Source organism: Rhinolophus ferrumequinum, chromosome 18 (assembly GCF_004115265.2).
Source record: "Rhinolophus ferrumequinum isolate MPI-CBG mRhiFer1 chromosome 18, mRhiFer1_v1.p, whole genome shotgun sequence".
Lineage (NCBI taxonomy): Eukaryota > Metazoa > Chordata > Mammalia > Chiroptera > Rhinolophidae > Rhinolophus > Rhinolophus ferrumequinum.
In genome coordinates, this window is record NC_046301.1 from 14,452,956 (window position 1) to 14,477,454 (window position 24,499).

Consider the following 24,499-nt stretch of genomic DNA (forward strand, 5'->3'; position numbering starts at 1 on the left):
AAGAAAGTGAAGGGGCGAAGGGCTGGTGGTCCCAGAATACAGAAACAGCGACATTAGCGTCACCTGAGATATTAGAAATGCATCTTTTCAAGCCCCATCCTAGACCTACTGAATCAGAAACTGAAGATGCGGCCCAGAAATCCGTAATTCTGATAGAGACTAAAATGTGGGAACCATGGGGCTAGATGATTTCTGAGGCCATTTTATCTCAACAGTCCTAGAACTCGGGGATTCTAGCTTCCCGGGACACTAGTGTTTGTTCACCTCTTATCTTTGCAATCAATCTCTACAGAAACTCTTCAAACTCTAGAAGACCTGGGGTCTCGAGAGCCGACCTTCTTGATGGTTTCAGACCCAGACCACATCTTATCCAGTAATGGGGTCTTCCTCCTCTCTTATGACTTGTCACCTGTAATAGTCCCTTCCAGGCCCTATTGAATACCACCCAAAAAGGTATATTTTTTCATCCTTTGCTTTATAACACTGTTCCCCAAAGTCGTTTCCCTCAGCACATTGATTTATATACTATCCATTTATTATAAAGGGCCCAGTACAGCTCTGGCAAATGGTAAACTCTATACAAATGCTTCTTAAATAAATTATATCTTGTCACAACCCATTCTACATTGAGATGCACATGAAGCACAAGGGAACACTCAAGAACAGTGAAGATCCATGCTTACAGGAAAGAGATATGGTAAAACGATCCTGGAAAAACAGGCCATGGAAAAGTAAGTTATCAATCAGTAGTAAGGAAGGGTGGCTTTTGTAGGCACAGAAGGAACCAGAGGTATCTGATGTCCTCAGGGTCTGCAGTGGTCACAGGCAAAGCAGTGGGGTTCAACTGACATCCCTCCAGCCCTTCCTCCCTGGAGAAGTCCTGCTGCAGCTGTCTGAACTAATCTCCACAACAGACGCATGTGCGTGTGTGTGAGACTATTCATGCATTTATCTACTGAGATCTTTCTTTTTTCTTTCTTTCTTTTTTTTTTAATAACTATCTTTCTTATGCAGTATCTGTCCCTCCATGTCTGAAACAAAAGCCTTTTCCAAAGCGTGTTTCTGTATTCTTCGCCCCTTCGCTTTCTTAGACGTCTTGCTTACTCAGGTCACCACAGCGCATCAAGTCTGGACACAGGGAGAGCCCCTTAGAGGTCTTACTGCTTTCGTAGTGTGACATGTTCCTCCCTGAATGTTCCATGTGGGTCTCCTATTCAATAGCACATATGGGATCAAAGAATCTCTCTCTTCTGGTTCTGCTCACCCAGTCCTGTCTCTTCCTGTTTAATCAGCCCTGTTGACAGTGTCCCCTGTGGCTTTCTTGTAGCTTCTCTTGGAATCTCAAGATTGGAATAATTTCAATCATTGTGGAGGTTTGAGCAAAGTGACTGGTTTTGGCTCTGCATAGTTGTGGGAAACACACCAACTTTTTCTCTAAGTTATCTATAGTCATGGGGTCAGACAGGGGTGCTCAACAGACCCAGTAAGACTCTAGGGAAGCTTCCTTCTTACTCAGGAAAGCCAAAGGACATATATGAGCATGGATGTAGTGGAATGCCAGATGCTTTGGGCTTCTGGCAAGGTACTATTTCTTTAAAATTGAGCCAATGCGTCTACATTTGGTGTTTTTAGGAAGTGCAAGTTACAAGATCAAATAGTAATTGTATTTTTAGCTTTACCTTTCACATTTAGTGGTTATTCTTGAAACCAGTTAAAACAACAACGGACCTTGCAGAGAATGATTTACCCAACCACACCTGGTATCAGCATGAGAACTACAGCCTGAAGTCATGCAGTACTAGCACAAAATCAATCTTCCCCAGAGATCATAATGAGAATAATAGTATGTGTGTTTTATAAAAAAGGCCTCAAAACCTTTTCACACATATGGTCTCATTTTATATCCTTGCAATGAAGATGGTTTGGGACCCTGAGAGATGTAGGCACGCTTAACTAATTTAACATGTTGCACCGCAGTCTTTGTGAAGTCTGTCAAATGCATTAAACAGGTCTCAGTGAGATACCAGAAATGAAATCATTGTGATACACTGTAAGCAGCTTAGGGCTAGAACTGCAAAGTCACTGTCCACCAAGATGGACTACAGTCATTCTGCTGATGCTGCCCACTATGAGTCTTTGTAGTCAAAGATTTTGTTTAAATACAGTTGTTCCCCATATCTCCCCCTGAGCAAGAGGGACCAACTTCCAATCACCCCACTCACTCTCAGCTGTGCCGGGTCTGGTTGATAAATAGAGGCAGTCAAGTAAAGAAAGAGCCTGCTGTAAGCCTGGCCGGGGTTTGCCGGGTCCAGGTGTCCCCAGGTATTCAAGTATGTCAGTGGGTACCTGCCCTGCTTTCCTGGGGTGAGAAGCTCGTGTTTCTATACATCAATAAATAAATAGCCAGAAGAATTAACCACTCCGTCACAGACGGCAGAAAAAAGCCTTCTGGGCATCTGACTATTCCCTTAAGAGCCCATTTTCTTTTCATCCCAGGAATGCTATCAAGCAAAACGTGGTTCAATACTGGCATCCTGTGGCCAGAGGAATGCATCAGCTCTGAAAAATCTCACATCCCCAGGTCCGAACGTTGCCTGGCTGTCTGTACTGAGCTGCCTTGAGCCATTTTCTGAATTCTGTTCGGCTGCCTTGCATTTTTTAGGGAAGCACCCTAGGTGAGATGTGTTTTGATAAACTATCATTTCGCAGGGCTAATCTGCTCGTGCTTATTAGGGTGAAAATACATGGTAATATAAAGGGTAAGGAACATTGCCCAACGAGACGATTTGATTTAAATCACTGAACAAACTGCTCCAAGCAGAGGCTCCCTGGCCTCCAAGTTCACAGAGTTTGTTTCTAACAACAGGAGGTGGCTGGGGGAAAAGGTGAGGTGGTGGTTCAGGATTCTGCTGTTTTGAGTGTCTGTGTGTGTTTTGTTTTGGCCGAAGGCTAGGAAAATACTTGCTACTGCAGCAATAACTACTATGATTTTTTTTCTTTTTTTTTTTTTACTACAAGAATGCTGCCTAAGAGGAAAATCAAATAAAATTTCGAAGGATTGCTGCTTTTGTTACTCACTTTCAAGGCGGCTACAAAGATAAAGGGTGACAATGATCGCAGTTTAACGGCAGGGTGGCCACACTCTGTGGTAGGACTGAACGGCGGTTCTGAGAACCAAACAACCGTATGGGGCTCCTACCTCGCTTCTGCCTTCACAAAAGGCTAACACTAAATCTGGAGTCCGAGGAGACGTTCAAAATACCACTAAAGACAGAAAAATAACCCAAAACTTCAAAACTACACAAGTAGGGAAACACATCAAAGAAGGGTCAAGCATGGGAAGTGCTAGTAGTAGCTAAGCACTGACAAAGAAATGGTACCAAATACGAACACGTTGGCAAAAGGAAAGAAGTTTTACAGTTGGCTGACTACAAACAGGAGGAACAAAATGCCAACTAAGTGGGAGAAAACAGGAATTTGCTCCTTGGTCATGCTCCCTTCTCCATAAGGTCCAACTCTAGGACTGCCAGCGTTTCATCCTAAATTCTGTTGGTTTTCTGTGGCCTACAGAGGTTTAACCCTTTCTAGCCAGCATCTGAGAGAGATGCAGATCTCACATGGTGAGCGTCAATCTGTCGTGAACATTGGTAATGAGGAAAGCAATCCCAATGGTAAATATTGTTTAACAACATTTTCTTTTCTCAGAATTGCCTACAACCATGAAAACAGAACTGAAAATATTCTACAAAAAAATAATGTGATCTAACAAGAAACGGAGATTAAATACCCTGTTAGGCAGTCAGTGTGCAGTGTGAGCCTGAAAGAATCTCATTTTTATAGTAACACTTCTTCGGGGAATAGTGTTGCCAGCAAGAAAACAAAACCCAGTACAAACAGTACGTGTAAGGTCTAATGATACCAAATACCAATTAAAAGCCAATAAAGAGCAGTAGTAGCAAAACTCTATTTTAAATGTCTGGCTTCTAAATGAGTTTGTGTAGCACACTAGATGTCAATATGTACACCGAGTCATTTTTTGTTTTGTTTGTTTGTTTGTTTGTTTGTTTGTTTTTAGTAATAGTGATATTTATTAACAATTTTACCAGTAATCTCTCTGGATTTTTTAACTGAACTTTTAAAAATTAATTATGGTAAAGAAAGTAAATTAAAATGAATGAGAACAAAGCTTATCTTCTAAAGTCACCAAACTCACCAGCAAGAACATATCTGCTTGTCTGGCTCTACTTTTTACCTCTCCTGCCCCAGGCACCCAATGGAGAAAGGTCACGAACTTTGAAGTCCAGCTGATGTGGATTCAAATCCTAGTCCAATGATTTAAAAATCTGTACGCTCAAAACTAGTCTCCCCCTCCCTGGGTCCTGGTTCACCCCTCTGGATATAGGAATAACACCAGCTCCCACACCTTGCAGGGGACAGAAAGCTTATGTGAGGCTAAAGGCTCACTCTGCAGAGTCGGGGCAGAGGGCTGGGCTTTCCACGGAGGCTGTACCTAGACTCCCTTCCCACGACTGATCTTCTATATTGTCTCCTCCTCCAATTTACCGGTTGCCAAGCCCTGTGGGTTTTTCTTCTTCCTTATCTTTCTAATATGCTTTCTCTTGGATCCTTCCGACACTGCCTGTGTTCAGACCCTCTTCAGTTCTCATCAGGATGCCAACAACCCCTACCCTCTGTCTTCAGCCTCAACCCCTCACTGTCTCCAGGATGATTTTTTTAAAATACAAAAACTGCCCAAAATTGAATTCTAGCTCTTTTACTTAATATCTGTATGACTTAGAACAAGTTACAGGAATTCTCCCATGTTATAACTCAAAATCTGTAAAATGGGGACAATAATTTTCCTACCTCAGAAGGTTGTTATAAAGATTAAATGAGGTCATGTATGTGCTAACACACAGAAATCAGACAATAAATGTGAGCTGTTATTCTTTCTTATTCTTGCTGGTCTTGTGGACCCCCCCGTGGTAATAGGCGACTTGCCATGCCTATTAAATAGGGTAGTGTTATAGCCATGAAAGACCTTTGCAGCTCTCTGCCTAACTCCCCACTAAATCTCATATCACTCACCAAGTGGTATGTTATGATGCAGAATCACTAAACTGCATTCAACCCAGAAAAAAAACTAATTAGGTTAGTAAAGGATTCAGAAGAGCAGTTAGGCTGTTTACGTTGCTGCTGATAAAATGCCATCCAAGAAAACTGTTCTAAAAAGTGACTAGAACGGGCCAACTAAAACCTACCTTGAAAGGATCCAGTGCATGTACCCTAAACATCTTTCCTGCCTTTTCTTCTCCCAGTTCCCGTGAAAATGCAATAACGTATTCGAACCAGCAATCAACCTACTTATATTTTTAAACTTGGAGCTGCGCGTGTTACTCCTGTACACACAGATGAGTTTTCTACAACGTGGTCTCTCAGAAGGTTCCAAACCTGCTTAAAAGACTTACCTGACATTCTTCTAAACCACTTGGGTTTCTTGTCCCATATAATAAAGAGATAGTATGCAGGGACCCCAGTCAGCGTGATGATGAAGCCAATCCCCGTACTAAATGGGTCCGAATAAAGGGAAAGGGCAACCATGAGGAGACACGTGAAGGAGAACAAGGCGGGGATGAACAGCGGCACCTGGAACAGAGCACAGAAAAACATCTCTTCAACCACAGTTCAAGAGATGGATGGTGGTTCACGATGAGAACGTCTGTCATGAAACTGGGTGATCCGCTGTGGGCACACGACCAGGTAACCGGCGACACCCTACTTTACCTTATTAGCAAAATCTCTGTAATGGGCACAGAGGACGAATGTATTAAACATACTCCCTTGAATTTCTTTAACTCTTTGGACAGAATAAAATCTAAGGATACATAAGTGTGTTTCGTTAGAGACGTTCTGTTTGAATTATTTTACTTGTTAAGTACCATTGTGATTTCTGGTTTTTATTTTAAAAGATGGGTTGTTTGATAATTATGATTAGAATCTACTTTACTGCGGAGCCAAGGCCACGGGCTGCTAGTTACATGTTAAATCTTCTCAGTGCATATTGATTTTCTGTTGGAGATTCACAATAAGAACCGACAGAAACAAAACAGGCCGACTCCTATTCAACCGCTAATAAAGCTGTGGCGGGCTTTAGGCAATGAATATAATTAGAAGTAAATTCTGATAACATGACTGACAACATTACCTGTGTTATTTCTTAGAAGCAAATAAATAGTGAGATCAAATCCACCTATGAGCATTCAAGGCGGAGGAAGATGACAAGCATATTCTTCAGCCCTTCCCAAAGGAAATGCTTAGTTACGGTGAATATGCTTTCTATTAAGTGATAAATTCATACATCTTCACTTTCTCTATACGTGTTACATGTTTAATCCTTCTGGAGTGTATAATGTAGAACACGAGCAATGTAGTAAGTGACAGCCCTTAGAAATACTTAAAATGTCTATTTTGTAAGGCAGCAGCACCCTTTGCAGAGTTCTCATTAGTGATGATTCCAGATGTTCCTGCCTCACTCTTTCTCCGCATGGCTGCCTACAACTATTCAGCATAAAGACAGATCAAAGTATCCCAGGCTTTGGACTTATCCGGTCATTGGGCTCAGCCACGAGAAACCAGCATAACAAATATCCTATATTAATACCATCTCTTTTCAAAAATGTGACAGACGAAGTTCATAAAAAAAAAAAAAAATGTGATGAACTATTTCGCAAGCTTCAATCCAACAGGAAGGCACTACCTGCAAGAGTTAAACCTTTCCTGGCAGAGGAGGCTGCTGCCCCCGCCCCCCCGCCCAAGCTCCCCTTCATCAAGTTATGACAAAGGGAGAAGTAGGTATGAGGAGAAAGATTTATGTAAACCCATCAAGATTGCTGAGGTTACCTTGAAAGGACGATGCATATCTGGGCGTTTGTATCGAAGATAAATCAGCCCAGCGACTGCTAGCCCAATAAAAAGCCACCGGGCAAAACTGAGGAAATTCAAAAGACTGTAGAGGTCCCCAGAGAACAGCATTATCATCGTCAGAGGGTGCTGGGGGGAGGGGAGAAAAACCACACTCGGTGAGTGAAGGAGACCACAGCTGGTAACCAAGATAATAACATCGCTACACATTGCTGCTGTCTTGTTCCCACAATTATTTATTCTGACAGACTGCCATTTGGGTTACAACTTGGATTTGACTAACCTCCTCTCTATATTCCGCTCTTCAAATCCTTTTTCACACCAATAACAGATTGAGAGGACCATCCTCATGACCACTTCATTCCGAGAGAATGGTATGTGGACGTTTGATTTTTTTTTGGCAGTTTTACATTTGAGAGAAGAGACGGTGTTTTCAGAGTCACACTCATCGTGGCTCAAAACGTACCGGTGCAGCGACTGAGATGGTTAGTAAATCACTAATAATAAAAACCAAAAGGGCACCCTCTTGGAAAGTGTGCAAGTTCTGCCGATGGCGTCGGATGAGCTAGCTCCAGGCCACGCGCACACAGGGAACACAGCCCTTTCAGGGCGACTGTGTCAGTCCCCGCATGCAAAACCTTGACCTTTCCTCCCTCCACCCGCGCTCTCCCCGTGTGCTTGCCTCAGGTGACCCTCAAGACGGCAGAAAAGAACGTCTTTTCGGAGAGCAGCAGAGCACGTCTGCACAAGGAGAGCATGACTGATGGCAGAGGCTTAAAACCAAAGCCCTCTTCACGCAGTGACACATTCCCACAGTGACTGCCAACTTCCCGATTCCGCACAGAGAGTACCATACTTCACAAAGAAATTTCAAAGAAACATTTTGAAACAAATTAAATGCACGCAAAAAAAGTTCAATTGAATGCTACCGGGCTCCTGAGGGCAGATTCCATTTGAGAAAACTGTTACAAAATGGTGGGTAAAAGTGAATGTACCATTGCCCACAGGTACTTGAGGACTTTGACACCTTACACAGTCTTTTGTATGCCCTGTTTCACAGGTACTCTTTTCTGCATAAAGAATTCTACAGCTCAAGTTTAAGTTTTGGTGCTTTGCTTTCTTCCCTATAGGGTTGCTCCCAAATGTCTCCCTTTTAATCACAGACTCAATGCACCATCTAGGATTTCATCTATTTTGTCCGTATAATTTTGTGTGCATTTCATTATAAGGGGCCTATGATGAGACATCTGGGACATTGGGACTGCAGTTTTTAGCTCCCCTTTCCGTAATTAGAATTGGGAGTTGCTGCTCTGCATCCTTTACAGTGAGGCCCTGTGTCAATGACAGGAGCCAAACTAATCCTGTTCTTTAGATCTCAAAAACTTCTACAAAGGTAAAAAAAAAACAAAAACAAAAAACACATGATGCAGTTATTGCCTCCGTGGCATCAAATGTGCATCAGAAATACTGAATGGGGAAGCTGTGGAAAACATCCTGCCTCCCAAACTCCCCCATGATGTACATAAAGCTGATTTTTCAATGAGTGAGAAGGTAAAGCACAGTCGCAAGTCTGCTTTGAAATCTTCTCTGCTAACCTGTTATTCAAGGTTATATCTAGATACCCTGGTTAATATGCATTACCAAAACAATAACAGCTGGCAGAGGAGTGTGCTTGCGGACGTGAATCATGGAAAGGATTTCTGGAAGGTGACCCTCTCGAGACGCAACATAGAATAACCTGATGGGAGAAAAATGTGGGTGGAATTGACTATATCATCGATCATTTCAAAGGGAAAAAACCAGAAATCTCAGAGAAAACATGCATCCTTTTCATACCAAATGGTTTGACATTTCTTAGGTGCTTACTTGGATTTCACTTTTCGTATAAGGTAGAGGACACCCTGAGAAACCTGGCTTAGGATTTTATAAAATCTGCCAACATACTGTATTCTTCTTTGAGGAGAAACAATAGCAACATCTGACTCAGCATAGCTCTCCCTATGTATAAACAGCTGATGGTGAATTTAGTTCTAGGTTCCTAGGTAGCATTGTATGTGTGTTATCTATCCAACCCAACACACACACACACACACACACACACACACACACACACACACACACACACAAAACACCTGCAAACGTACACACAGGTGTACAGGAAATCTCACTTAAAATGGAGTTGCAAAGGCTTGAGGGGGAGTTCTCATGCATTACCTCTTGTCATCCCTCTCAGACCTCAACAGGAAGAAGCTTTCTTAACTCTGCCTGCAGGAGAAAAGACATTTCCTCCTTGCCTAGCAACAATCCTGAACTCTCACTCTCCTCCAAAGGCCTTTCAAAGCCACCCCTCCCAACTCCCTCCTTTCCTCTACAAAAGTAAGCCGCTCTCCTTTGTTCTCAGGACTTGTCTATGGTATCGCCATAGAACTCATGTCTGAACTGCAATTCCTCTGCTATGCCCGAATAAACTCATTTTTCTGGTAAACAGCTGGCTACTTCATTTTTAAGGATGACAACGCATATTACATTCATATTTATCTGATTGGGTTTTAACCTTATATTAAAATAGAAAGGACTTCTGCATCAAACAAAACAAAAGGGATACAGATGGTGGGGGTGCTGATTTCTGGTGTTTCTTACTTTACTTTTTTCTTTGTCACCTTTAGAGAAACAGAAGATTTTTATCACCAGAAATAAAATGTTGTTGTTAGACTCTGTAGACATACTATAAAAAAAAGCCACATGTCCAGCTTCAGACTACACTTTAAGTAGAGGAGCAGTGCCCTCTACTGGGCAGAATAAGACATGCAATTGATACTTGGACGAAGACTTCAATTTTGTATATCCCTTTAAAAATACCAGAATTGAAGGCACTATTTCTTTTTAAAGTTATCCTTATCACATCAAATCTCAAAAATAGAAATGCATTTCTGGAAATGCTTGAACTCACTCACCTGGACACAGCAAATACACCACCATTCATGGAGCCAAAACAGGAGAGGGCAACAAAGATCGGAACCGCTAATGAGAAATTTCCCAGTAGCCGCTCAGAAAAGGTCTAGTGAAAGACAAAATGAAGCAAATTAATGCTTTGCCAGAAAGTGGAATAAAATGAAACAGCTGAGGCCAAACTCGCTCTATGACTTTCTATTAGCCTAGAGATACGTATGTGTTTTATCATCCTTCCCTTTGGTTAGGGTCAGAATAACTCTGTAGACAATAATCAGAATTATGTACCATGACATTCATTGCTTGTTGGAAAACCATGCACCAAGGTTTAAACAAGCACCTTCTCTCTGCTTTCAAATGCCAATGATCCATTTGCCAAATCTTTATCAACTAGGGCAAAAATCTTTCATTCTGGTAAATGGAAAAAGGTCGCTTCAGAACTTCTCCTTTTGGAGACAGAAATCATTCTGCACAGTACCTTCTCTTTTAGCTTGGAAAGCCACATTTTGATAGTGAAGTACAAATGTACACCAAGAAGTATTGCAGATACTTGCTTCATATTTTAATCCCAATGTTAGGACATGAAAATGCGGTGAGGAAAAAAAGATGACTTAATCACTTATATCATATCTATGAGCCATTCTGAAAATCTGTTGCCCAGAATAATCACCTCAGCTGAATCTCTATTTATGGAGTCACTCCCTCCATCTCAGGTATCTGGCAATTTCCTCTATGGTTTCCCATAAAAACGCTACACTAGAAACACAAGTCCAAGGAACTCAAACCACAGAAAACACAAAAGATAAACAAAACTTCTGAAATTTCCTTTTATGCTATGACATAAAGGATGCATTTAAAAAAAGAAAAAGTGAGATTCTTTCGTTGTCCTTGATGCAGCTGGTGCTGTGTAATTAACGGACCACATTACGCCCAACTTGAGTAAGTGTTGCCCTTTGTCTAGTAAGATGAGATGTCTGACACGACGTCAGTAAGCTTTGTCCATTTGGATGTCTGGTAGAACTCACAGCAGCGGGTGAAGTCTTTTTTTAATACAGTGAACATGAAATGAGATAATTTCTTCCCAGTGGATGTTACTGACAGGAGGAAATAGTGACTATTTTAAAAGGAGCTGACATCTAGTGATGGGAAGTTATTTTTTCACCCTTCATCGTTATAAGGTCATGAATGAATGCTCTCTTAGTGGCTAAGTTTTTATACAAAATGAAAGTATGTGTCACAGCATAACAGTCCCATAAAATGACTGCTCAGAGCAAAGATGGTCCTGAAGTCTAATCAATTTTGGGAAATGTATAAAACTTGAGTATCCATTTCTTAGAGAGTTAAAATGCACATAAGCATCTTTAATATCCTAAGAAGTACTCTAACTATGACATGTGTTTATGTCTGAATAACTCAGCATTTCCCAAAATTAATAATATCTTTGGCTAGTATTCGAAAGGATATATGAGAAAAAACAAACATGTATGGTCCTCCTGGAAATCTTTAAGTAGTACTTTGGGAAAAATATTTTGTTAGCATTTGAAAAGTTTACAAACAGAAAGAGTACAGAATAAACTGCAATTTGCCCATCAAACAAAATGAATTCATTTAAATTCAGTAACTGCCCACTTATCCTTAAAAATGTGTTGGAAGAATAATGCCTTTTATTCAATATGTATATGTGGAAATGTGTTACATGAAATTAACTCTACAGAGAAATCATATAGGATTTTAGCTCTATTACTTAAATGGAATATGCTAAGCCATGTTCTAAATTTTTAAATATTCATTGTCATTCAGGTCAAGAAAAGATTACTGCATTCCACAACACTTTCTGCTGAAGGAACTACTATGAAATTGCATCAACTCATTAACCTAAATTCAAATTGGCATTTCCCCAACTTGGACTTACCACTGCCACTGCATTTGAAAGCAAGAGCTCCTCACCACTAATGGTCGTGAAGTAGGCCACATTTGTGAGCACGTAGCCAACAGTGACGATGGCCATGGATATACATATGGCGAGGGGGATGGTTCTGAAATGCACCAAGGAATTGCTTATTAGTCATCTTCTGTTAGTCATTCTCTACGTCCAAAGACGATAATAGGCTGATTCAAACAAAAATGTTAAATGGTATGTACGAAAATTATAGGCTCTGTTAGGTATCTGTAAACATTTCATCGGGATGAAGTACCACACTTTCCTTTGTTAATGGAGTAAGGTCCACAGGGGCAGACCCTTCAGTTGTCTTGTCTACTGTTCGACCCCCAGAACAGGTGGGTCCATCCCATTCTTCTACTCCACAAATGCTACAGCAGTGTTTCTCTCACTGGATTGTGTACCCCCTGGAAGGCGTGTTACACACAGATTGTTGAGCTCATGTCGGAGTTCTGATTCAGTAGGCTTTGCAATTCTATCCAGTTCCTGGCTGCTGGCCAGAGGACCACACTTTGAGAACCACTGTCCTCAACATCTTTCTGATAGTAATTCACTGACTTAACAGCTTTCTCATGTAGTCCCCAAAAAGGTCTTTCATATTCAGGGTATTTTCCCCTTCAGGAGCTTCCCTTACCAGCAAATAAGCATACGTGTTTGGAGGCATGAGAGCAGGATATAGCTTTCTAAATGATGGCAATAATAATTTGGTATATAACACAAAAAGCACAGAAATAAATGCTCACAAAAGACTTTGCGCTGCCCCACTGTGAGTTCAAAGGAAGCTCAAGATCCTGAGTATCTATTAAAGCAATAGTGCAGATAATCCCATGAAATTAGAGATGACGTGCTGTGAAGTACATATGACCAGACAGTGCTGACACCATGTGGCATCAGGAAGTACCAAGCGTATGGCAACGTTAAGTCTTCATTTAATGCACTGGAAAAGCCGGGAAGTTACTGACCCTGATAATTTGATTCCATGTTATCCATACACGTTACTTACTTAACATAATCACTTCTTCAGAGTCTTTCCAGTTCAAGCAACTTAAACCTTCAGCTCCCTGTATAAAGGCTGATGGGTTTTGTTTGTTTGTTTGTTTGTTTTTTGTTTTTTTTTTTAGCCATAGAGCTTATCAGCCCTTATGGAGCCTTAACCCTGCTGGTTGCTGCTAATAAAGACCTCACTATAATTTCTTCCAAGATGAAAATACAGTTTAGAACCAGGAAAAGGGGAGGCGGGTGGGGGAAGGGAAGGCACCGCCTGCCTCCCCCCCTAAGCTGGGCATGTTTAGCACACTAAGTCCCAGCTCATTATGTGGAACAGCTCCATCCTCTGTTGGTTGAGAACAGGCCAGCCTAGCCAGTCAGCAACTGCCATTCACCATGCTGCTTGGAGCCGGGCACTCCCCTGATCCCCAAAGCCTTAAGCCTTGATGGGGAAACACACTGACCTCTAAATCCCAGCGTCCTAAAGGGAAAGCAGCAGATGTTCCCTTTCCCCGGGGTGCAGAGGGGCCTGTGGAATTTTCTGCTAACACCATAACATGCATTGCTAGTTGGGATTGATAAATGCTAAATTGAAGGAAAGGAAATCACTGGGCCAATTAATTACAAAGGAGTGAATGGCACAGGGCAAATTATAGATGGAGTCTGTTTATCTGAAAGAAGGGAGATATGGCAATGCAAAGGGGTAAGAAGGTGAAGGTGAAGGTCTATATGCTGCTTTTCAAATACTCACTGTATTATTTTAAATCTGACCATTTCAGCTTTATAATATCCCCAAATGGGGTGTTAAGTTCTTTCTGTGGAGGAAAGAAGCAGAGAGGGAGAGAGCGACGCTCTCTCTTCCTTGCAAGATTAGTATAAAGACAAGAAATTAAGAAACGATTAAGAAATTGAAAAGTTCTGGTAATAAAACGTGAGGTGACTTACTGTTAAATGCACTGAAGTAACCTAACCTGTCCGGGACAGGTAGTCCTGTCCCATCAGATGATGCTGCCAAATAGCAGAAAATAGTAAGTCTCAAATTTGGGCTGTGGCGCGCTCAGCATAGAATCTAGAATCCCAGCCCAATTCTTCTATGCCCACCTCCTGGTCTGTTTCCTGTCTGGAGATTATGGTCCTTCTGAGGAAGGTTTTCTAAATTGATCTAAGCAGAAAAAATCCTTAAAAAGAAAAAAAAAAAATCTAACCTCCTGGATTAGTTTTCCTTTTCTTTTTTTTTCTCAGCTTGTCAATAAGAAAAACAACAGCAGCAGCTACTGCCATGTATGTGGTGTTTGTTATGTGCCCACATTTCATTAGGCACTTTACATATTTGCCTCATTTTATCCTTGAACATACTGCAAGTTGGAAACATCATCACCATTTTCCATGTGAGGAAATGGAGTCTTGGAATTTAAATAACTGTGCACAGATCCACAACTGTAAGTGGAAACGCAAAGTTCAGCTGCGGATCACTGTACCTTGAAGCCCCAGCATTTGAACCACTAAAGCGTACGCTCTCTTCTGCATGTATGTCCTCAGACTCTATTAATTTGCCAAGAAATCATAATTGCCTAACATAATGTTTAGTGGAGAGCTCTTACCAAGACTGCATTTCTCATGTAGTCACTGAAAATGCAGTTTCATCTACTATCAAGGAGGGGGGTGAAAAACACCTTGTTCCGTGATTTTTATAGTTTTCCTGTGTAACATGAACTGTAATGTATAGTTTTACCATTTAGGAAATAGGGTTTTTTGTTTGTTTGTTTTTTAAAGACAACAGAGGCTAACTTAATTTCCCTAGACAACTTTTGTGGAAAAGGAGGAAAAGTAAGCATGCTTGTCAGATAAACTGAACTAGAGTATTAACAATTTTGCCATAAGTCGAATATACTATATAGATATTGGAGGGGGGAAAAAAATCAAAGGAGCTTAATATATAGGCCAGGAGAGAGAGGGTCTAACCTTGACACAATTTATAACAGGCCGATAATTATTACTCTGTGTGTAAAATGAAGCCCTAGGAAATTAGAGGGAGTGTGGCAAAACAACCACTATCTTCTGTCCCAAGGTTCTATTTCACTTTGACAAAGGAAAGGAGGAGAGGAGTTCCCACGGCTGCCTTGAGATAAACAGCAATCATTTGCTCAGGAAAGCAGTTGACTGGTTCAGAAGGGCTTGGCATCATGTGGTTAACTCCTGGGTTTCAAGCATCAAAGCTTAAGAGCCACTGGGTGAGCTGATAAAAGCTATTAGGCCATGCCAGAGCAATCTTTCTGAAGGCTGTAGATGCAGAGGGCAGATAAGCATGGTTAGTAACCCAAGATTAAAGCGAATGGCACACATAATAAAAGGAACTAAAGGAACTGGTAGGCCACTGATATTTCAAAGCCTCCATGTGATTGTGAGGTAGCCACTAATTCTAAGTACAACAGAAGTATTGTCTATAAGCTGAGTAAAAATGACTCACACCTACGCTTTCTCAAATATTTGTGCATGCTTGTTATGAGTAACAAAATGCAAACATATTGAAAAGAGTTACTTAAGCCTTAAGAGCTTTTTGCCATTATGTATAGTCTTTTCAAATAACAGGCATCAAGTATGTGAGAATCTGATGTTTTTATTAGTTGCAAATGGTCTTCAATCAAAAGGTCTTGGGTAGTTTTCTTTTCTTTGTAGGTTTATTTTAAGTTGGCATCTATAACATAACCAGCCTATGTCACACATGGATAAATATTTGTTTCATTTTAAATTATTAAATGGAAGTTTCCGGAACATCTGGTTAGAAGCTCTTTCATTCTAAGGGATGGACCTCCCCAGGAATCCCAATGCTCCCAACAGTAATGGCTGGTACTTTATGTTTGTATAATCTACAAAGCGCTAACAAATACAGTTTATCTTCAAATATACATGTCATTTCAAATCCTTGGTGGAATGAGCTATAGTATGAATAATTAACAAAATTTACAACAACCCATCGAAATTGAAGGTAATATCCCCATTTTCAAACAAGGGAACCAAGGCTCAGAGGGATTAGTGACACGGCCAAGGTCACAAAAGCAGTAAATAGAAGGAGTAGAACTTGAACCTAGCTCTTCCAGCTCTAAGTTCCACATCTATGGTATCACATCTTGGCTGCTTTGTGCCTACCTTCACTCTATGTATAAGGTCTCTAGGATCCGTACGTGCTGACAAATATGTGTTCTAAGTGACAAAAACATCAGAAGGCTGTTTGTTACAATGTGACTTATTTTAAGCCAAGTATTTTTCCTATGCAGCTAACAGTCATCACAAAAATACACTTGCAGATAATGCAGCGTGGGTTACATTTTTTAAATGTACTTTGCAACCATAATAGAGCATCAGAAATAACCCTTGTTTCCAGTGCTTCCTAATGGCTAAAAAGACTCTTGCCATGGAAACAGAATAAGTAAACCTAGCTTAATTCTCCAGAGAGTTGAACACACCTGAAGATCACAGGGATTTCTGATATGCAGATCATATGAGTAATTCTATAATCACTTGAATTTAGGATATTACTAAAATTGTTTTATAACTTGAACAAAATCTTCTGAAATGTGTGTGAACCAAAACAAGTTTACAATTCCCTGTGTTAAATACACACAATGGTGACCATAGAACTCATTGATCCTGGGGCATTAAAAATTGTCCTTGAGCCCTGGAGCTGGGTGTGATGACAGTTCTGTTAAAACCTACTCTTGTGTGTTCTGGAATCTTCTGAGAGAAGTGGTTGATGCTTCTCTTTTTCTATTTAAAAATCATTAATATTTTAACACATGTACTTGGCATTCGGGAAAAAGGAAGAAGGAATAAAAGCAGGGATTAAAAAGGGCAAGAAAATGGCAAACTTCTTAATATGTGAGATACCAAAAAAAAAAGGAAAACGGATTTATAGTGTTTTTTAATTCTGTTAGTAAACTAGGGACTATTTGTTTATATACAACTGAATCATAACTCTGATTCATTTCCACATAAAGTATAACATTTAAAATTATATTAAGCATCTTTTGATTCCAAGTATTTATTTTAGAATCACACATTTTATAATTTCACATTTTCATTATAATGACCCCATAGAGACCTTGAAAGCTTTTCTGTAGACTGACCTAGAAATTACTTGAGCATCTCTTATATCTTTTTGATCTACAATTTTTTGCAGAATTACTATTTATTTTGTTACCACTTCTGTTAATTTTATCTCACTCCTCAAACTTCAGTCATGCATTACAGACAAAAAGATAAATAAGAGTATATCTCAAAGAAAATCTGTCTGTATTTTTCATTCACATGATTTTTTTCCCCATACATTTTTACACACCTTCCTGACTCTTACTTATTCCAAACTCTCCAGAGACCCCTAGACATGGAGCTGTCCTATCTGGCTGTGTGATTTCTGACATTTTTAGCAAGGAATGAATTACAAATAAGTGTTCTTGATCATTTTCTGGAGTTGAAACACTTAGATTACAGATAACTGGAATTACACAAATTTCTTTGTGTGTTTTCAGTGATTTGGCCTCATTGTCATTAAGTGCTGTCACTAGTTATCCCCCAGGAGTGGGGATTGGGCTGTTAGTAACATTTTAAAAGAACTGCATTGGAGGAGGCACAGCAGGTACTTGGGGGAATGGCGTGGGTTGTACTGAAAGGAAAAAAATGTAGCGAGAGAGGAAGAATACATTCAATATACCTATTTATGAACATTCCTAAATGTCCGTGGTTCATGTTCTAACTTAATGACAATTTCTGGGCCAAGGCTGAACAGTGATGTGACAAGCAGATTGTCACATAAAGGTACACAGTGTCCCCACTGATTTCGAGCATTAGACACCTGCCCTCCGCTTCTTACAGTACCCTGGCAAGGCTATGGGTGTTTTCACTGAGACATTTTAAATTTCAATGTCTCAGTGTCTAATTAGACACTCATGTCTAATCGCAATCTCACCATTCTCCATTGTCCACAGATGAAGAACTCCATAAACAAAAAGAGTAGACAGAGAGACCTGTAGGAAGATGTAAGAAATGAACAGACACAGATTAAAAGACTGCAGGGCTGAAGAAGACTCGTGGAAAAATGTACATGGACACATAAAAAAGGCAGAAAGGTGCAGCAAAACCACATAGAAAAATAAAGTAAAATGGAAAAATGAACTAAAACTTACAATTCAGAAACAGAGTAATAAGCAGTCGGAAGTATTAGCATGAGAATTTTTAGCCCTCAAAATACTTTATTTTTTAATACTATTAGAATAAATTCATGCCTAAATAAAATTATTCAGCAAAATGTAGCTTGAGAGTAAATTTTTCATTTGCTTGCATTTCATACAAGTAAAAAATTTGCATTGTCTGCATCTCATTTTTTCTCATTTTCTTTAGATTTAGTGTGTCTTCCAGATATATTACAGTTATCCATATTTATCATGGGTAAACATAATCATATTAGTAGGCAAGTTTGAGTGTACAAAAACAAAATTGGTTTCCAATAAAATGTTAGCAATTAAATTACTTAAATAAAATATTTTAAGAACAATAAAGTTTCACACTAATGGTCAATGCTTATTTTTGTTACATTGTTTTTACAATATACCTTTTACATTTTCATTATTTTGCTCAGGATTTGGTCTAAAGTGTACTAAGGTAATGCAACACCTCAGTGAACCACTTTTTATAACCGAGTTCCCAAGCTTCAGATGTATGGCTGAGACAATTAACTACCCACCACCATTCTGTGTTCCTCTTCCCAAAGTAAAAGTTATTCTTGAGACTACATTTCCCAGAATCTCTTGTATCAACTGTGACACATTCTTGTGTGTCAATGTGGCAACTGAAGGCCAAGGTGATTGAGAAGCGGGTTGCCTTATCCCCTTTCACTAACTGACAGCTACCTGCAGAGGATACATAGAGTGGCAAAGCCATACCATGGAAAGAATCTGGGTCACAGAACCAACATGTGGAAGAAAGCCCACCAGTCAGCCAGCGACACCAACAATGGACTATCACATGATTTAAAATTTAAACTTTCAATTGTTTAAAGCCATTTAAAATGTGGGGTTTGCATGTTACAGCAGCTGGCATTACCCTAACTAATAAAAGACTGAAGGGCTTCATTATATCAAGACTTTTTGTAAAGCTCAACTAATTAGTGTACGTAAGACTTAAAATGGGTCCTCATTAAATTTTATCCTGTACTACATTGTTTTATGAGACCAGTACATGATATAAAATTCATAAAATAATGCCCCCAATGGCAAAATCAAATAAAAACATTTACATCTGAAAAAGCTAGGATAGTGAAAAATTTATTATTCAAACTTCCCAGAAACAGAGCAAAGACGGAACCCATTGTTCACTATTTTGAAATATAAAATCTCCTGCACTTCTGACAATTGCCACCAGTCCAACAAAGATCAAAGCACAATTGCCCCTCATTTTGCATAAGAATACATAAGACAATGAATGCAATGCTAAATATCTATACTAAGAACTGGGCAACATAAAATAAATATACCCACTTTAGCCTAGTAAATGGGAGTTAGAATAAAACATGTCATACACACATGTCTTAGAAGGAGATGATAACACTTCTACTAGACACACATACATCAGGTCCAGCCACATTTCTGACCATCCACACAATAAGAAACGGGTCAATATGGGGACATTCAACTATGACAAATGAGCTACTGTTTCTACCACCAAAAACTGATTCAATATTTCTGATCAACAATGACGAGTCTAATTATTAGTAATCATTTTACTTTGATACCTGGTGGTCAAGTAGCTATCTAGCTTTCCAACAGGGTGTTCTGCAAATTGAAATAGAAGTTGGACAATTGATAGGATTATAGACTACCCTGTTCTCACTCACTTTTACCAGATCAGTCCTCTTTTACATGTTTTATGTATAAATATTCTGCCAGACAAATTAGGTGATCTAGGGCTTTCAAATAGTTTTAAAATGACTGCTCTAGATTCTACAAGTCAAATGATGTCTTGAGATCATTTTTTGGACCCAACGCTGGTTTCCTATGGAATTAAAAATATGTGACTTCGTTCCATAAAGTGGCTATATGTGAATGATTATGTAGCTATGTCTATATATATTTGACCCCATAAAGTTGAAAATAATTTTTCAGTGCAACAAATTCCTATTTATACTTAGGGTAATTGAGGGGAAAATTCTCAGTGGAAAAGCTGTGAAGTTGTTGGGAGAGCCAACAGCTACCTGGCTTTAGTCAAAGTGGTAAATCCACATGGCAGGGTCTCAGAGAACATAACCCAGAAGCTTAACGAAGCAGTAGAGAAAAGAGATGAGAAGGAATAGAGTGGATGGGCTAAGAACCCTGCCGATTTAGAGAGATGACATGTCATCATCAAGAAAGTAATGGAGACTTCTGATTGGAGCAGTTGGCGGCTCCCTGAAAAGGTCACAGAGGCCCACAGAACAGCAGATCCTCCTGAAAGCTGTCCCTCTCCTCTCCTCAGGCTGTCCATTTACAAAGATTCATATTCCCGGCAGAAATGGAAATGTTGTGATCTTTTATCTTTCAGATCAAAAGTCAAATCTTTTGAAAAACAAGCTTTTGTGCATTCATTTTATACTTACCATGCCTTTTCTTAGACTACAAAGATGCCAAGGCAAGTCTCTCTCCAGGGATAATATCCTGAAGTCATCCACAGTGTGCAATGGCTGAGGGACTATCTGTCCTGGGGAAGCAGCAGTGGTTCTGATGTTCACCCACCGCTTAATTTCCCTTCTCTTCCATATTTCCCCTCTACCCCATTCCCCGATTATAACCAAGAAAACGATTACATGCACCATCCCAAGTGGAAATTGTCTTTCGCTACATCTCTGGAGTTTTGCCTTTGATACCTGCTTTAACTTGCTTTCAGAAAATTATGGAAAACTCTCTGGACTTGAACGTAAAGGCTGAATCTAGTCCTGTCCCAGTCACTAGCAGGGACCCAGGGTACCACTGGTTCTCTCTGGGCTTAAACTTCCTCATCAGTTGAAGAAGGCATTGAACAAATGAAGTCTCAAGTCCACTTCACTTAAAAGTTCATTATCCAATCACTTTGGCAAGTAAAGCTAAGCCATTAAGATTGTTTAAGAGAAGACTTTGAAAACTCAGTGGAGCACTGGTTCCTGTGCCAGAGCATCAAAGGAAAGGCCTGCCTTTGCCTGTTCTGCCTGCCATTGTGAGGGGAGAACAGGGTGCCCACCTTCCAATCTCTTCTCCTGGGTTCTAAAGATGTTCTATCCTCAACCAGCACACTAAATCACCTTCCATCACTACAACTGCAAAGGGTGAGCCTGGCTGAAAGAAGCTGACCATTACAGCAGATCATTTAAAGGATCCGTGGCCGGCCCACCCTTCCAGATTCTAAAATGGGGTCTGTAGATCAGGTCAGACCTCCAGAATGCAACACGCGTGGACCGTATTATCACAGACGCTCATGGACTGTCTTCATAAGTCTCTGTATTTTATGCCTTTAGCTTTATCAAAACTTTACTGCAAACAACTTTGTCAAAATCATCTGAATTTCAGGAGGACATTTGTGGTAATATTATTAAGGATATTGTCATTTGCATTTATCACAGTGCTTTATAGAGAGTTCATTCATTTAACCAATGCTTACCAAATATCTTCTTATGCTACACATAAGTAAAGGGATAAAGACATCAACCACAACAAAAATGTATTCTCTCATGGAATCTAAAATTCACACAGGACAAGGCACGGGGGGGGGGCCTCTCCCTGGAACACAGGTCTCCCCCTACCCCTAGATTTTCACATGGTTGCCTCATTCTTGTCAGTTAGCCTCAGATCAAAATCTCCCCCTCAGAGAAATCTTTCCTCCTTTTTCTAATACACTCCCACCCCAATACTCCCTTTCACTACTATTTTTAATGAGAAAACAACAAAACAAAACATCTTCTAACTCCTAAGAAACTTTTCAAATATCTTTATTTATGTATTCATAGTCACCGAATTCTACGGAAGAGTGTAAGGCCATTCACTGGGCATTACAAAGTGCCCTCAAAGTGTTTCCTCTAAATCTCCAGTGTGAACATTTGTGAGAATCATTGCCAGAACGGTTTGCCACCCTCAAGGATAACTCTGCTTTTCACGTAGCTTGTAACCTCCTACAGAAAGAGTTCCCAGCCACTTTGGCCTCTGTTATTTTTGTTTGTTGGTTTTTTATCAACCTTTTTTTCTAGGACATGTCCTAAAAGAAATGATTCATTAAAACAGAGAGAGAAGATAACTACTTTGGAAGATATAACTTGAGATTTAAAAAAAAACACACACAAAAGAATTACAATAAAAGCTTGTCTCCAATAGTGATGAGAAAGACTCACAAAACTTCATCATATTTAAAGTATTTCAACCAAACAAAGCTATCATTTTGACTCTTCCTCTTACATTATTTCCATAGCCGTGAGATAAATCTTTACAAACCTCCCCAAAGAAGACTTAAAAAAATAAATAAATGGAAGCACTGAAAAGGAAAAAGGGAAAAAAAAGAAAAAAGGAAGTTAAGAGGCAGCTTTAACAGAGAAAAGAAATGTTTATTCCCCCAAATGCTCATGTGAAATGCTCGTGTGAATTCTAAATTATTAAATCTCTGAGAATGCCTGATTTATGAACAAGATAACACAGCCCCTAGCCAAAATCATTTTTAATAAAAAGCAGGAAACCTCCTGAAGTTCATCTCAGATTTAATATCAAACACAGCAGCCACACATGAACATTTCCCCATAAAACAGGAACACAGCATGGCACAATCGGTGGGCAGCCATCAGTGGGGAGTCAGCAGCACAAACAAACAGGGTGTCAGAAGCATGGGAGGAAATCAGGCCTCACAATCTAGAGGAAGCAGCCAACGTAATGGACCCCAGACTTAAATGAAGTCACTGAAGAAGGGAAGGGACACAAGAAAAACTCATTTCTAAGTATACTACAGCAGCTCGCACCTCCTGGTCAAAATATGGAGCTTCCTGAATGACTACTGAATTTGCGAGAACAACAAAATTGTGTTTTTTGATGACTTTATGCATGAATTTAGAATATACCAAGTAAAATGGAACCACCAGGAGAAAACAAAGGCTAGTAATGAAATAATCTAACATGACTATTCTCATTTTGTAAGAAAAGTAGCAAACATCTAAGAGATGCATAAAAACATGATTCAAATATTTTCCAATAGATATTTGGTTCAAAGACAAGAAGCATGTCAAAGAAAAAAAGTATCTTATTCTTTCTAATGTATCTTGCTTAGAAACCGTGTGTGTTGCCGTATTTATAATCTATGTGGTAAAGGATTATGTGTCAGGAATAAAAATTCAAGTACTAGTTAAATACAGATATAATAATTAAATTCATTCATGTTTAATCTCTTAAAAGGCAGTTTCAACAATTATAAGGATCATAAATAAATAACTTTTTGCATGTTTTCATATATATTTCTATTAATATTTTGGTGTTTTGTTAAAAAATATTCTAGAAAACAGAAAATCATTATAAAATGTGCTCTATAAGCAGAGTTCAGGGGTTAAAAATAAAGGTCAAAAGGAGAAAAAGGGAAAACTAATATCACTGGCAAGTACTTTGTAGGTTACTTTAATTAGTATTTTTTAAATTTGACAGAAGAAGGAAAAAAAAAAACCAAGTTAATAATTAACCATAGTACACAGAAAAAGAAAATTCTGGACTATTAAGGATTTAGCCATACATGTAGATTATACATTTATATAGTACAGATTACATAATAAGAATAATACGACCATGATAACTTGAAAAACTATGATCTTTAAGTTTCAACGTACTCTGTAGATTCTCTTCCCATGCATGAAAAGCTAAGAGTAAAAACTGCCTCCATAAAAACATATTATACTCAATGTTGATTTATTCAGAGAAAAAGAGCAATAATTAAGGCCATCTTTCCCCCAGAAAAAGACTATTAAAACTCCTCATAATAAAAATTGTATAGTAATGACTTGATACATCAATAGAAAGGTAAGTGGAGCAGAATACATTACCTTGAAATGCAACTTAGTATAAAACATAAAAACTTAATATATTATGACAAGTGTTATAATTTATAATGTGAGTCAGTATTATAAACTAAGTAAATATTATAAACTAAGGGGTAATATGACTGTCTAGTAAATGCTGGGATATTGGGAAGTTTGAGGGAAAATCAAGAGACTACATTATATCATGCTAAAAGAAATTCAGTCCAGATTAAGTTAAAAACTTTGACATGAAAAGAAATCAGGACAAAACAAACAGAAAAGATGAGTGAGATTTAAATGATCTAAGGATGCAGAAAGATTTGTGATATAAAAGCAATACATAGAAATTGAAAACACAGTTATATTTAAATATAGTTAAATTTAAATATTTAAGTTATTAAATGACTATATTTAAATTCAAAGTTCTATAATCTGAATCATAAATAAAATTTACTTACTTGAAAAATCATGACAAAATTTTTGCAAAGAATATAATAAAGATTTAGTACCCCTAACATACAAAGGATTCTGTTAAATCACAAATATTCATGCCCCAAAACGGCAACCACATACAGCTACTAATCATGGGGAAAGTATTAAGCCTCATGTGTGACCAAAAAAAAAAAAAAAAAAAAAGCAATTTAAAACAATGAGATGTAATTTTT

General features: G+C 39.0%; 1 protein-coding gene across 2 annotated transcripts in view; it reads right to left on the reverse strand.

The window, feature by feature from the left end:
* Positions 1–24,499, reverse strand: part of SLC7A11 (solute carrier family 7 member 11) — a 179,998-nt gene that overhangs the window by 4,409 nt on the left and 151,090 nt on the right. For both annotated transcript variants that reach the window (XM_033134368.1, XM_033134367.1), the window contains 5 exons: positions 11,783–11,906; positions 9,876–9,979; positions 8,563–8,659; positions 6,901–7,050; positions 5,469–5,646 (listed from right to left, as the gene is read on the reverse strand). In XM_033134368.1, the coding sequence (XP_032990259.1) occupies positions 5,469–5,646; positions 6,901–7,050; positions 8,563–8,659; positions 9,876–9,979; positions 11,783–11,906 (653 nt within the window). The remainder of the gene's footprint in view (positions 1–5,468; positions 5,647–6,900; positions 7,051–8,562; positions 8,660–9,875; positions 9,980–11,782; positions 11,907–24,499) is intronic.